This window comes from Rhipicephalus sanguineus, chromosome 11 (genome assembly GCF_013339695.2).
Source record: "Rhipicephalus sanguineus isolate Rsan-2018 chromosome 11, BIME_Rsan_1.4, whole genome shotgun sequence".
Classification (NCBI taxonomy): Eukaryota; Metazoa; Arthropoda; class Arachnida; order Ixodida; family Ixodidae; genus Rhipicephalus; species Rhipicephalus sanguineus.
Genome location: NC_051186.1, coordinates 98,607,472 through 98,622,992, shown reverse-complemented (window position 1 = coordinate 98,622,992; position 15,521 = coordinate 98,607,472). Strand labels below are relative to the sequence as shown.

Sequence of the window (15,521 nt, the reverse complement as noted above, 5' to 3'; positions counted from 1 at the left end):
GCCGGAACGTTATGCTAATATTGGTCGGACGAAAACACATGCGCGAGGCTATTGCCCCCTGCTAGGAAAAGCAGGTTTGTCCTCGTCCAAGCAAGTATCTTGATTGCGCGATCCTTGACCCGTGCGCATAGCCAACGAAGCGTTCGAGCAGCGGCGTGGCGAAAGCGACAGTTATTTTCGACTCCTCGGCTCTCACTCAAGAAAACTGCGCGAGAAGTGTTGCGATAAGGCAGAGGCAGTGTCGCACAAGAAAAGGCCCCTATCTTGGGTGCAGTTCGAAGCACAGGCAGAATGTGGACGTTGAGCTTTCGTCTGAGACGTTGCTGTTCGGGTCTGACCGATAATAGTGATGAACCTAAGACGCATGCGTTCGCGAGAGGTCTATATGCTACTTCGCAAAATGACCCTAGCTTGTCAATCCTGTCGGAGCTTCGGTGTAAAGTACAAGAAAGTTTTGCCCAGGATTCAAGTCGTTATGAGTAGTAATGTTTACAATGCTGTGCAATCGGTTTTAACTGCTATACTACGTAGCCCGGTTACGTTACAGTTTGAACTAGCACTGATGCCATTAAATATAGCACTATTTTGAGTTCAGTGTTAATAAATAGGAGTGTGCGAATAACCAATTTTGTTCTCATTGAATCCCAAACGCATTAAATATCAGTGTGAGAAGGCTGTTCGTTCCAATACGTTTCCAATCGTTGTCGGGTATAGCGTCGCCGGTTACAGTGTTTTGTTAAAGGAAGCTCATATGCCAGCTGGTATTCATTATTTAACCCAGAAAATCATCAACAAACATTCGGAACAAATACGCAGCCTAATTTTTGCATGCACAGAACTATTCACAAAATGCGAACAACGATAGCCAACAAAGTGAAGCTCTCCGAGCGAAATAGCCGGCTGCGCCGCGTAAGGTCATGTAGTTTGGCACATAAAGGCCTAGCAATTACTGTTATTCAAATCAGAGACCCTCGGGCAGCCGAGCGTGATCATGATTACATTTATAGTCTGAGTGGTGACGCCCTCCGATATTGAGAATCGGTTAGAAAGCGCACAACTAATGCAAACACGGGACCTCGATCACGCAGTACTCTCGTTTGCAAAGCTTGCGAAAGATCCGGCTCCTCAGTATCCACAGAATAAAAGCAAGAGAATATAAACAATCGCAGATTGTTCGTATAAAAGTGGTGTGCTACACGGAGCTGTAAGCCGTTACGTATGCGGCAGCAGCAAGGCTGGAAGCAACATCCCCTGACGCACAGCGTTACGCAAAATACCAGTAAAACAATTCGCGACTTTAAGCCGACACGTTATCACCTGACATGCAAATGCGAATAACAAAAATATTCCATAATTGATCTTAGTTAACTATTACCTTTCATCAAACACAATATAAAATATTATTGAGCGCCCCATGGCAGCTAACCATGTGTTGGTTCATTCAGTTGCAGTTATGCACTTTATTTTTAAGTTCTTCGTTTTTGTTACGTGAAACACTCTGTATACTTACACTATGGGGCGTTACTACTCGTATTTATTTTCCATCGACTATATACCATACCGTCAGGTTAAAATTTCCTTTGTCCCAGCATGTAAAGAGACACCAAAATGCCTTGTTTTCTAAGCCATGGTATATTGGCAGTGGCGTTATCCCCAAGTTACTAGCTCCCCCCCCCCCCCCCCAAATGATTAGAGCAGAAGACACTCCTTAAAGGGACACTAAAGAGAAACAATGAATTGGTTAAGATTGATAAAGTGTGCTCGGAGAACTCTTGTGTAGTTTATTTCACCACCATATGTTAATTATTAGCGGAGAAAACCAAGTTCAAAGTTTCATTTTTAAATTTCGCGCCGAACTTTCTAATTCGTGACGTAAAAGATTTCAAAGAGCATTTAACGTATTTTGGCGCCACTGGTTCGACGAAATTTCCACGAACTCGTCATGTCAAGTCTCTGGCCCCCTCAGAGGACAATGTACTTCGATTTAACCGATTAGGAACTACGTAGGCCCAAGCAGGCGCCGTCAAAAATATGTGACGTCACGGCAAATGGTGCGGGAATTCCAAGGTGGCGTTGCCACCTGTATTTTCTTCTTGCGCGTTTTCTCGCTTATTAAGCGTCTTCTCGCAGCAATCGTGGTGTTTTTGGTATTGTGGAAGGCTACTTTACTAATGCGAGAGAAATCATTTTGCTCTTTAGTGTCCCTTTAACACAGTGTTCATTTTGTCTAATAGGGCAGTCAGAGCACTTGTTGATACTGTTGATCGCTTCGACTTCACCTGTACATAAACTCCTATCTGTTAGGAGTCTTTCGTATGGTCAATTATTTAACAGAACGCCTGTCATTGAGGAAGTGGTCGTGCGGGGAATGCGCTGGCAGAAATGCCGCAAGTATTGTTCTCTACAATCACTACACGTAGTACACCCTATATGAAAAGGCTCAGGGTCGCCTGGCGCGTTGGAAGCCAGATGGCAGTTCACGAGTTGAGTGTGATTTGTGTGCACATAACACACTGGAAGTTCGTGACACAGGATGTTCGTCATTCTTTTGTGTCACACGCAACAACTCTTGTTAATACGCTGGCTGCAGGCTGGTGAACCTATAAAGCGGATATGACCAATGCCTATATGTTCCCCAGTGATATTTCTGGTTCTATGACGAGTTCAAAACCACAGTTCTTTTGTGTAATCAGGCAGAGGGTATCTGTTACTGCTGGGCCATCGCAGCACACCTCTACGGTGATGGCGGAAAACGTCACGGTCAGTATTTACCACGGTTTTCATGGCATGCACAATAATTTAGGGTACTGAATTTTGGGCTTAGCGTAGATTCTCTATGATACTAAGGTAACATAATTAAATACATACTTAACGTCAAGGACATACGTTTTCATAGCGACGACTGCAGAGATGCGACTGGTCCACGCGCCCTAAGAGAAAAAAAAGGGGCATCTGTTACTGGTTTGTTACTCGCTCGCTGAGTCATTACTTTGTGCATAGCTGACTCGCTTTATAGCTACGTAGTAAAATTCTTCTGCAGATTATTACGCTGTCTTCAGAGAGGTGTGGGAGACGCGCCTAACCGATCGAGTGTAGACGTGTATTTCTCTAGTCAGCCCTCAGAAAAACGTGTAACAGATACTCCATTTTTTATTGCAGTGTAAGGTCCTAATAATTACTTCATGTTGCAAAAAGCGTGATGTATATTCAGTAAGCCAGACTAGGACAAGGATGAAAGGTTACGCAACCCGCAATGAGGCGGGCTTCGCTGGAGGTGAGCATTGACGGAAGGACAACGCCGCGTAGGGTTTAATTGGTTGTGATAGAGTTGAGACGAATTGGAAGTGCAGGCGATGAGAAGCTGTGCTAATCTGAGCGAACAGCTCAGGCTGTTCTCAGGTGTGCTGTTTCGACAACCTGCGGAATATTCGTGCCCCATGTTTTAAGTACGTAGTACTTTAGGGAACCCGGCTTGTCGTCCATCCGTAGATCTCATGTTGCGTGATCACGATCACAAGCAAGTGGTCAATACATGTCTAAACGAAAAAGTAGTTATGCTCAAAATTGCGTTAAAACAAGCGAACTAGGTCTAATATAATATAGCTAACAGAAATAACCAAGGAGTAATTGCAACGATAAACATAAAACCGCTAAAAACGCTTTGGAAGTATGCGGCTTACACCCGTGCCGCACTAGAGAGGGCGCCACCGCCTCGCCAAGGGCACGATTGCCTCTCCCACGGGCGCTTCTCCGGCGTTTCGTCGCTACATCTGGAGGTAAAACAACCTGGAGGTAAAACAAATCGCTGCAGACTACACGTGTCTGAACTGCCGTCACTAGCGGGAAGTCGATAAAGCGCAGCAAAAAAAGTGAACATTGTTGTCGACACATGGTCATTAGGCATGACGTGAGAACATTCCTTTTAAAAGGACATTGCCGTGAGTGAGTCTACTTTTATGCATAAATTCGTGACGCTAATTAATAAGTAAGGGAAGAGGAGTAGCCGGAGCCATGTGTACGGACCAACCTCTCCTTAAACACATTTATATAAAAAAAGTAGCGCGCATGTCGCAGACAGAGCATTTGAATTTCCCCTAAGATTCTGCTTGTGCCGGGAAAGCCGTACATGCTTACCTCAAACATGGACGCCATCGGTGGTTTGGTAGAAGGAGCAGTGGGAACAGTACGAACGGTAATCGCTGGGTGCCCGTGCTAAACCCTTCGTGAGGTATCACAGTGGTGGAGCTGCATTCAGCGCGGAATTTAGTACTACAACAAACGCTACTGAAAAATGACATTTTTAGCGCGATAGAGTTAAATAGCTTGTTTCGCAGAAATACCCGTGTTGGCGTCGGGTTCAGCGTCGGTGGTTGCGAGCGAAAAATCATGATCTGGTCCGTGACAGAAAAATCGAGAAAGATGCAAATAAAATACAAAAACTTCAGCGCACCTGAGAATCGAACCCAGACCGTCTGCGTGGCAAGCAAGTGCTCAACCACCAAGGTACGCTATTGCTTGAAACTGCATCGGAAAGAAAGACTTTATGATTGTAATGTGGTGGAAGGAGTCTCCTTAACGCATGTAATATTGCGTGGCAGAAGCATAGAATCGCGTCAGGCGTCAAAACATGAGAATTGCACAACGAGTGGGTGTTTCAAAGGCACACGCACTACAAAGCGCTCAGACATACTTAATCCTCATCAGCTGATAAAGCATCAATAACGTGAGTAGGTTGGCCTGTTGCCTTACGGACGCTTAGTGGGCTCTTCACCGATTCTCAACAGGAAGGATTATGGCGTAGTGGGCACTGCGCAGCGGTTCTTGCAGTATTCATTCTAGGACAGAAATGGTTAATGTTACGCGCACAGACATTCCTTTCTATGCGGTACAATGGAGGAATGCACCGGGAACCGAAACCATGCTAGCAGTTGAGAAGGCGACATGCACGGGGCCCGGTTACGCTATCGCGTTCTACTCTTGAAGGCGAAGCTCAAGCGTCCTCCAAGCTTTTTTTAACGCGAAAATGTTTTATGCCGGGGTCCACCACGGCTCCACTGACGCATTTCCGTCACGGATATGACGTTGTAATGTATAAAGACTAACAGATGGCAAAGAAAAAGCTAGCAGAAAAAAATCACAGCATATCCACGGGGTGAATGATGATGAGTGGGGCGAAGCTACGGAGGGAATCATCTGTAAACCGTGAAACTCTTCCGTGAAATGCGCCCAGTACATAATATAAAGAGTGTGAAACATCGTGTGTATATTAAACATCAAACTTTTAATGTACTGTTGGTTTACGTGGTCCCTTCATTATCACTTGTGATCGGTGAAATGCAAGGAAGAAGTCCGCTCCCGAGCGAAAGAGCGCCAAGAGCGACCGCATTCCCCGCTCGCCCTGTGCGAATTAAAGGCAAGGCTAGAGGGAAGACAGGACGCGCGTTCCACGACGCGAGGTCGGTAGCATGCCCAACGAGAGCCAACGGAACGCGATCGTGCAAGTGCTCCGGCTTCGCATCGCCTCATGGTTCCATTTAGCGTCCCAAAACCAAACATATTGCTCAAGGTGTGCCTTGCGTTTTTCGTAGAAATAATTTCTTTATCATGTACATTAAGACGAAAAGTTGAAAGCTCACTAGAGTGTATCGCCCGCAAAGTATGTCTTTTAGTGTGATTTAACTCTCGTACGGCAGGGTCCTCGCGCCGTTGCCGGTCCACCTCGCCCGTTGACGATCGGGCGAGGTGGCTAAATACAACTACTACTACTACACTTTAAGAAAAACATCTGGCGTTCTTTCGTTCTGCTTTTACAAAACATCTGGCGTCATTCGTTGGTTTATTTCATCAATCAACGGCGTTTTGAACAAAATTTTTATTGTTTAATCACGCACAGGAGAAATCTCACCAGGCACTACCTTGGAGGTAAACAATGGCTGCTAATGGCAATGAGAGACAGAAGAAGTCGGCTTTTAGCTAACACTTACACTTCTACTTCTACTAACGTTTCCTACTGGAACATGCCAATGGCTGCTAATGGGGAATGAGAGACAGAAGAATTCGGCTTTTAGTTAACGCGCACGCTGCGAATTTTTTATTGTTCAACAACGCACAGGAGAAATCTCCCACCGGTACCACCTTGGAGGTCAAAGCGTAAGACTTGTTACTCACTACTACGATCACGACGACTACGAGGGACGAACGGGTGCCGCCTTAAGGAGCTTCGCCCCTAAAAGTTCCGTCACCGGGAGTAGGACACACGACCCGTCGATCTGCAGCGCGCGGCGCGAAACGATTCGGCCACAGAAGCAGTAGCTCGCCATCCTAATGGCGAGCTATTTATATCAACCATTTGCCGGTGGCGGTACACAGAGATCGGTTGTACATCAGCATGTTTTCGTTATCACTAGTGAGATGGCGCGAAGGGCTCGACGAAAGCGCTTTAAACGTCGTCGCCCCACGCGGATGAGCGCGCGCCTCTACAGGGCGTGGTCACTCGCACGCGAGCTTAGATGGTGATGGCTGTGGTTTATACGTCTTGCGCTCTCACCACAAGTTTGCGTTGAGAGCATGAAGGTCACCTCGCTCACTGCAGCGGCCGCTATTCCAAATGGAGCGCGCTGCTCACAGAGAAATAAGTTACAACTGTGACACTTAGTTCGCGCTCCTCCTATGTATGTTCGTTCCATGCGTCCTTTCTGCGAGAGCAGCACGTTGCAAGTTTCGAGCTGCTTGCCGTTCTTCGTGTGGCATTAAAATTTGTTGCTGTAGCATTCATTCTTTCTCGCTTTGGGTGAAAGAATGCACCACAAATGCTCAACTACATCTGTGAAGACACGTTTCGCTTTGATGTATTAGCGATTCCGGTGACAGAGAGATCAGCCATGCTTTTTTTTCTATACAGGGAATGCGGCGATATTAGTGATGGAGTGCTGAAAACTCTGCAATGCGTCGGCATTTTAACTTTGCCAGAGATAATAACGTTCGTAAGATGTCCAACCAAAAAAATACTTCTGGTTTCTTCGGAACAGGCGTTGAATGTTTCTTGTATTAAATACAAGTTTAGGTAAGCATGTACAATTCTGTAAAAAACGTCTGGTCGAAGAGCATGTCTTGGACACTTGGACGAAGGCAGGTCATTGTAGGATATCCGTACATGCGCCGTTCTACTTAATTGTTGTATATCTCTCAACTACTTGGTGGTCGATGAAAAATCATTTTTTATTGCCGAAAAGAAGAAATATAGACGTGTGCTCATAACGGCATTAGCGCGAATGTAGAACTTTAGTGCATGCGCATAAAAACCTATTTATTGTTATTTAATGCAAGATTCTAATTTAACAAAATAAACACTTCGTCAGCAAACTGGCTGCTCGGTACACGTCTACATATCCCAGCAGCACCACATCTCAAAGTTCATTTATTTCCGGAAACACTGACACTCCCGGTGATTATTGGCGAGAAATCGGCTGAAATAAACATTCCGATTCCGTGCAACTAAGAAATTAAGTAGTGAAATAATAGCAACCGTAAAAGCTGACAAAGACGCACTGATTTTAGCACGCAAAACTCATTTCTTTATTTAGCCGCTTACAATTACAATTGCACATTACAGTATGGGGTGCCTGGCTTCTACATATTGCAAGCCAGTCTACTTGCATGGGATCTAACCTTGTGTTTCTATTAGCCAGAAATATGAGTTCTTAGCTCACGTCTGAGATGTATGCGCTCTCGCAGAGAATCTTATATTCTGTCAGTGCGGAATTATTAGATATATAACCAGGCCCCATAAAAATGTGATTTATTTTTACCGGTGGATCAGGGAACCACGTGGTCTGGTCTTGTGACGATCATTGCCCTAATAACATTATATATTCACTCGTCTTTGGTCACTCGTGTTGTATGTGCTTTTCAACATTGAAAATAGTATATTGGCATCGAGCTTACCAAACAACAGTCCTACATAAGAGAAGATTATGCCAGGCGGTATCTAACGCCTCCATCGAGTGGCACAGATGCAAAAACTGTTTACAGGGTGTATTAAAAATGCACATGTTGTTGACGGACACAGCCTTGTGCCAAGCCAGGTAACGTTCAGGTTGTCGTCTATTTGCCAATGGTGAACGTTCCTTCTTACTTGTAATGCTGGATGAAACCAGCGAATATGGAAGATGAACACGGAAAACACTTCCATGGTGTCGCAATTTAGTTTAACTTGAAAAAAAAAAGCAGGCAAATAAAACATGACGTATGAAGCACCTAGTGGTGCATGCGGAGATGGTGCACTACGTGCATGGTTAGATGATTCACCACAACTGCGCTATCCTTGCATGACGTGATGCATCGCGTGATGCAAGACCAATGAAATGTCACCTTACTCTTTTCCTGTTTCTCATAAAGTCATGCACGACTGCCTTACAGAAGCCAAATGCTCAACATTGAAGTGATGGTGTCTTTGTAGGTGACGTCGCCTAACGACGCGAAGAAGGATAAGCGCAATGGCAAGGCAGTGTACCACGATATTGACGGCTATTTCGTGTGCACGGGATTCGTCGACGAATTCGTCCGTCAGGCACTCAGATATAAGCCCCGTCCGGACGACATCTTCATTGTAAGCTACCCAAAGTGCGGAACAACATGGATGCAGCACATTGTCTACAATATCCTCAATAAGCGGCCGCCACCGAAAGGCTTCCTGGAAATGAGTACCGCCATGCCATTCCTGGAGATGCAGGGAGCTGAATCTGCCGAAGCCATGCCGAGACCCGGAGCTATCAAAACCCACATGCCGTTTCACTTGCACCCCTACTCGAAAGAGGCTAAGTATGATCGTGCTTCACCTCCTTACTGTTCAGTGACGATGTGATTTGGACAAGGCGTTGTAACGCGAAGCAGGACGAAAGACAGAGAAATGATTAAGTCCCCTTATCCTGCTTCGCGCTGAACCACCTCGACCGACACTGAAAACCTACTAACCGAAACCACTACTGTTTAAAAGCATTAGCACACTTGTATTAAAGAACGTACAGAATACGTGTACGCACGACTAAAGGCGAGAGTGATACTCATCTTCTAGCTGAAAAGAGAATCTTAATATCACGCTGGCTTGCACAACTGGAATAAATTTCTTGCGGAAAATTAATTTTTTATTTATAACTGCGCTTAACGAGAGGTTGGTGCTTACGTGTGGCGCCGGCTGCTCTTCTTACCTTGAATATTGGATGTCGTAAAGGGATGGCACAGTGTGGGATTACCTATTTTACGATGGAGAAAACGATATGATGGAGAAAACGAACAGAGACTTTAGTCTCTGTATTGCTTACTTTTAACTCTTTGACACGCTGTGTACATAGCTGTGCACACCACTTGTTTTTGTTAGTTGTACCGACTAGTGGCTAAGAAAGAGCCAGGCAGATTGAGCTGTGGCTGAATTGCACCTGCAACATAATATTTTTTCTTCATTTAACTTCAATTTGCAGTGTATTATTGCATACAAATACGTTGCTGAAGGCACTACCACCTTCGACGAGTCGCTCGACGTGCCGCTTCCCTAGAGCCACGTCTGAAGTACAATCTTTCTTTGCTCAAAATTGAAACAACCGAAAACGATTTCCCACTATATTTCCAGCCTGAAATTTGATTCTACTTACGGAGAAACAAAAGAAGAAAGACTTCACAATAAGCAGATATTTATTTACAATTTAATACGGAATAATTATTAGACCGAACATAAATTTGAGTATAATGATATTATTTTTGTCGCGATAGAATATCGCGGGCCTTGAAATAACATTGCATCGGTTTCACGCATTAACAGACAGTTCTTCATAGGTGGCATGTGAAAAGGTGAATTTTTCTACCAGAGGTGTTGTGTGCTTGAGTGTTAATTACTCAAATTAGTAGAGGCTGAATCATAAAGTGAGGTTGCATAAAAATCTATTATATCTCGGAAAACCGTGGTTTGTAATGCCAGCGTCTTGCCGCTCAGCATCATAGCATTTTGTACATTGCGGCATACTGTATGACTATGCATGCGTCTGTGTACGAATAGTTGAAACACAAGTGTGCTTGTGGGTATGTATTGCACTACAAAAATTGTGGCTGCTGCAGCTGAGCCAAATGTATCCTTGAAATGGACGGTGAAACGACTCTGAGACATGACTAGAAAAGTCGTTTCTGGGATAGTACACGATGCGGTGAACATTTAGAGCGAATTGTCTACTCGTACTCCGCACGTGGTATTCTCAAGCGCAGCACTCATTTGAACACCTTCTCTTGAAACAGAGCGTAGGGCACCGCCACCTGCTGTGCGGCGACGTCAGCAGCCACATTGCGGCAGTAAAATGCTGTCGGCGCCGCCCGTCTCCCTCAAAACAAAGCCCATCTGGCGCAGATGGTAACGGCAAACAGATGGCTCGTAGTTGCGGCGTGGTAATATCTCATTATTATATTTGAGGCTGCACTCTGTTCATTCCAAGACATTTCTAGCTACTCAAAATTATATAGCAATTCAGGGCATTTTTAAGGCATAAAAACCTTTGCCTAGGTACAGAGGTTTAAGAACCATACTAGTTTTGGTTTCGCATTTATTATTGTGATATCAAATATATGGACACATGAGGCGCATCCTTGCCGACGGCGTCGCCGTCATGTTCCGTATACAGCCTAAGTCGATAACGTGGCCCAGCACCAGTGAATGCCTGCGAGAACTGCTGTCGGTCACGCATCAAGGGCAGATGAAACACGCCAGCAGTATCTATTGTGCGAAGACACATGGAGGGATGGCGGTGGTGGCAAAGGAAAGTGAAGATGAGAAGAAGAGATGTGAAAGTTAGGAGCAGAGAAAGGATCATGGGAGAAGCATAACAGTGAGAGAAACAAATAGAAACAAAGAATTAGATAGATAGAATGGGAAGAAAGGAAAGATGAAGGCAAGAGAGAGACAGAAAACTACACAGAGAGAGACAGAAAAACAGACATAAAAAGAAAGAAAAATAAAAAAGATAAAAATACAAAAACATAAATAGAAATAGACAGAGAGAGAAAGAGACAGTAATCAACGTACACAAAAAAAAGAGAGAGAAAGCCTAACCATGTTCAATACAGTGCAACAAGTATAGATTACCGTGTGGCGTAACAAAACCTATCGTATTCATGAGCCGGCACGTGCTCTATTCGTTATCTCTGCGTTCTCTTCTTCCTCTTCTGCGTCGCTCCCCGAACACGTGCGCCGATTTGTCCAACACTAGTCCACGAGCTCTGTTGTGAGCCAGCCTTGCGCGACTTTGTGCAAGCTGCGCTAATTTTTTTTTATTGAACGGGCGCAAACTCCCGTGGTTGCGGGCGCGCTGTCTCGAAGGAGGTTGGCTGACGGCAGTCTCACAGCTTACTATGCGTTGTAGCGATAGACAGCACGAATGTCGTCTCGCTCGGTGGAGAGGCCGCGCTCTCTTACGCCAATGTTTTGTAGACTTACGCGAGCTCGGATCCTGAATGCGTTAGCTGCTAGCCTTACTTTGTATATCACTGCAACTTGTTGCTATCGAATTCCCTTCTTCGCCCTTGCCGCGAAACGGTGCCTTGTTTCCGTACACTCGAAAAAAATTTAACACCATGCATGTGCAGTGCCTGTGAACCTAAGCACTGCATGATCACTGTGTTTAAAAAACTAGCGCAGCTTGCACTTACTCGCGCGAGACTGGGTTACAGCAGAGCTGGTGGGCACGTCTCAGCTTCTCTTGGTAACGATATGCAAAGTATGCTTGGGCTGTCGTTAAGCGCGTGCCGGTTCATGATGATGATAATGTTCTATCTACGACACACGGCAAACATCGACCCTAATGGCTTTGCTATTAAAATACTGTGGTTAACTGACGGGGCGTTTCAAACAAGTGCCCAGTGCTCTGCTGGGAGGCGTCTTAGCCACCAGGAACCGAAGTTATGCGTTCAACAGTTAAATACGTGCCTTGTCGTCTTCGGGTGTGAAGTCGAGCCAAGGAACAAGGATAGCCGACTATACAGGAGGACGAGCAATGCGAAATGATATCAGGAGAGGGCGCACTACACAACACGACTCGCACCCGCGTTTAGACAAGTGAATATGTATTTTCAGGAGCATGGAATGCAGATGATGATTACGATCGCCATATTCGTCATAAACGTGGTGCTGAACATGATGACGAGGGTACACACATCTTGACCGGCCGGTGCCTTAGTGAACCCAAGCTAAGAGCATCGGTCTGTCTATCAGCGCAATAACATGTGAAGACATATTTTCGTGCAAGAACCCCGGGCACCGACTTATTTATGTCACAACATACGCTCTATGAACGAAGGACACATTGACTTGGTGTTAGCTGGTGTAGTCTTGAGATAGTAGGCACTGCGTGGCAATGTATGGGATAAAACCGTAGGCAAGAAACACTCCTGAGTCCCAGTGGGAGACGGGAAAGAGAACTGACTATCTGTTGCAACTGAGTGCTTTTTCTTCTCAGCCGCTTTAGTTTTCTTAATCATTATCACGCTGCACCTGGCATCAGGAGCAGAATTTGAGTTACATTGGATTACATTGCATTTTATCATAAAAATATTTCCATCGCTAATACCAATGTTGTCGAGAGGCTGTACGCAATACACGACAACTTTCGGCCAGGAAGAAAAGTTTCGCGCTATGCCTCGTTTCTTTTATGACGACTGCAATGATATGGATACTTCCGGTGTACTTTCGCCGTAGCCGTGAGGTCCTTTATGCAGCCCAAATCTATAGTAACGCCTCGCGCTTCGGACGTTGTGTGTGGAAGTGTAAGCGTGCGTAGTCGCCCGTGCCGTTTTATTAAAGGGATCAACACATGCCTCATAACTTTGTGAGGGTTGTGTTCTCTTCGCAAAGTTTGCGTTGATGTCACAGACAGCACGAAGGTCGCTTTGCTCGCTGCAGCGGCGGCGTTTCTGTACACCGGTGGCTTATTGAGTTACCAGAAATCAGCGATCCATGCCATCATGAACGCGCCCCATAACACTCCCATTGCATTATTCTTCCTTCAATTGAACATTGGTACGCTTCCACTAGTATGCGAAAATACGCTGTCTAAACATTATCATGTGTCGCCAGGCAGAACAACTCCTTACGCCACCTTTCTTCTGTAAAAGAAAATAAAAAAAGTACACACGACTCGCATTACTGAAAATGGGAACTTCCGCGCACTCGAACTAACTATGGTAAGGAGATGTTACGATACTTATTGCCATGCCATTGAAACAATGTACATTAGCTTGTGCAATTTCTTGTTCACAAGAAAGAAGCTTGCAAACATTTTGTTTAGGAGCAAGGGGTGAGGTGTTATTTCGGCGTACTGTATCACTTATGGCGTACTTTTTCTCGTTGCGGTTGTTCACATCTGTTTCATTCATTAATAACTTTCATTTTTGAACGTATTATAACTACAACGTACGTTTCATTACTTACAGCAGGTTACAATTAAGTGCTGCATTGTAATAAAACAGTGTTACATTGTATGTTAAGATGTGTTTCTCAAGTACGATTGCATTACGTTATGTGATAACACGTGTATTTGTTCTGTAAACAGCGATTCTTTTTTTTTTCATTGTATTTTTTTTTGGTGGGGAGGGGGCAGACGGACAATAGTCTATTCTTGCTGAGTGGTTCAAGAGACCGTGGGCCTCGTCAAGCCGTTTTGTGTCTTTTAGCTCACGGCCCTCAACATCTGTAGTTTTTGGAGTCTGGTGTTGAAACAAAAGCGACTATTATTATGGTTCTCGTACGGCAGGTCTCAGGCTAAAGGAGTGATTTGACAGCCTCACTTCGTATAACATTCCACTTCGTTCCTATCGCATTCATAGCATCTCATTTGCAGCGGCACTGTGACTTTTCATTTCGTTATTGCGCTGTAGGGGCGTTGTACCGCCTAAATAGCAGCACATTGCCATCGTTTTTTCCTCTGGGGCGAATCTTGCAAATACAGTGGTTTGTTTTTTTAAGTAACCTCAAAATACTTCATTTCTTTTTCACCTCTCCAAAGGTACATCTACATAACCAGAAATCCCTATGACTGCTGCGTCTCCTTCTACTACCACACCAAGAGCGTGCCTGACTACCACTTCGCAGACGGCACTTTCGACGAGTTCGTCGACATGTTCCTGGAAGGCCATGTGGATTTTGGGGACTACTTTGACCACGTTCTGTCTTGGTACGCACGAAGGTTCGACGAAAACGTTCTGTTTGTGACCTACGAGGATCTAAAGAAGGACACTGTTGGATGGATCATCAGAATTGCGGATTTTATCGGTGAAGAATACGGTCGCGAAATAAGGCAGAACAAGAGCGCGCTTTCGCGTGTAATAAACAACACAAGTGTAAAACACATGCAAGATAGTGTGAACGAAGGTTACAGGAAGCAGAACGAAGTAATGAGGTCTATGCCTGAAGACAAGAAGCCACGCTGGATGAAGATTGTCGAAGAGACATCTGGCGAAGTAAAGAAGAATCCCATAATCGGAGATTTTGTACGCAAGGGGGGCGTGGGTGACTGGCGAAATCACTTCAACCCTGACCACGTTATACGCATGAAAAACAGGATTGCCATAAAAACAGTCGGAAGTGATGTTATGAGTCTGTGGGACAACATTGGACTGCCCTGATATCGCGAAACTTCAGAAGAGTTTGTTTGGAACGAATAGCTACTTGACAACGTGCAAGAAAAAGTGAGATCACAACACGTTGCGGACGGGTAATAAACAAGTGTCCAGGAAAAACACTGTCTCGTGTACTTGGTCGGTAATGGAAATGCATAGCCGTAGTAGAGCGAATACAAAATACTTTCTATAATTGTTTTCCCCAAGAACACGTCGATTTGACAGATAGCCGTTGGACCATTAAGCGCTCTAGCGGAGTAGAATCTCTTAATGATGCAGAAGCACCGATATGCACAGAGGGATGACATGTGTGATGCTCTAGGAGTTAGATGTGAATAAAATTTTACGGCAACCAGTAAAGCAGCACTGCTATTAGAGGTCAGTTCACGCACGTGTTTGGAGTGAGCAGTACAATAATTTGCCCTCATACAGCAAGTAAGCCCCTTTGACTCCGCTCAAGCAACCCGTATTGGGAGGTCCGACTTCACACGTTTGGCACTGCCGTTTTCATCTGTTACGCCTCCATTCGTTGCTAAGTTCCTTCATGAAAAAGAATATGCACCATAAATGCTATTGCTTAATTATGTTTACAAACTATGTACAGACAGGACCACTGTTAAAGAGAGCACTTGGGTGCAGGGCATCTCTGGATTTCGCTCTCGTGCAAAGGCATAGTAACTTAGATTTACATAAGGCGGTTGACAGTTGTGACTCCTCTCGACAGTCTGTGTGACCGGCACGAGGAATGTTTTAACATCCACTTGAAGGTGCGGGGCCAGCAATATGAAATGTGCTCATTCGAGTGTTACCCTTAACAGCGGACTGTACTATACGTGTTCGACCACAACTAGGCTGAAGACCTCATTAGTACT

General features: G+C 45.0%; 1 protein-coding gene across 1 annotated transcript; it reads left to right on the top strand.

Annotated features, from left to right (window-relative positions):
• Positions 1 to 3,253: 3,253 nt before the first annotated feature.
• LOC119375274 (sulfotransferase ssu-1) lies at positions 3,254 to 14,655 on the top strand. Its single transcript, XM_037645455.1, has 3 exons — positions 3,254 to 3,274; positions 8,459 to 8,820; positions 14,037 to 14,655. Exons 1-3 carry the CDS (start codon positions 3,254 to 3,256, stop codon positions 14,653 to 14,655), a joined length of 1,002 nt encoding a protein of 333 aa, XP_037501383.1.
• The last annotated feature ends 866 nt before the right edge of the window (positions 14,656 to 15,521 follow it).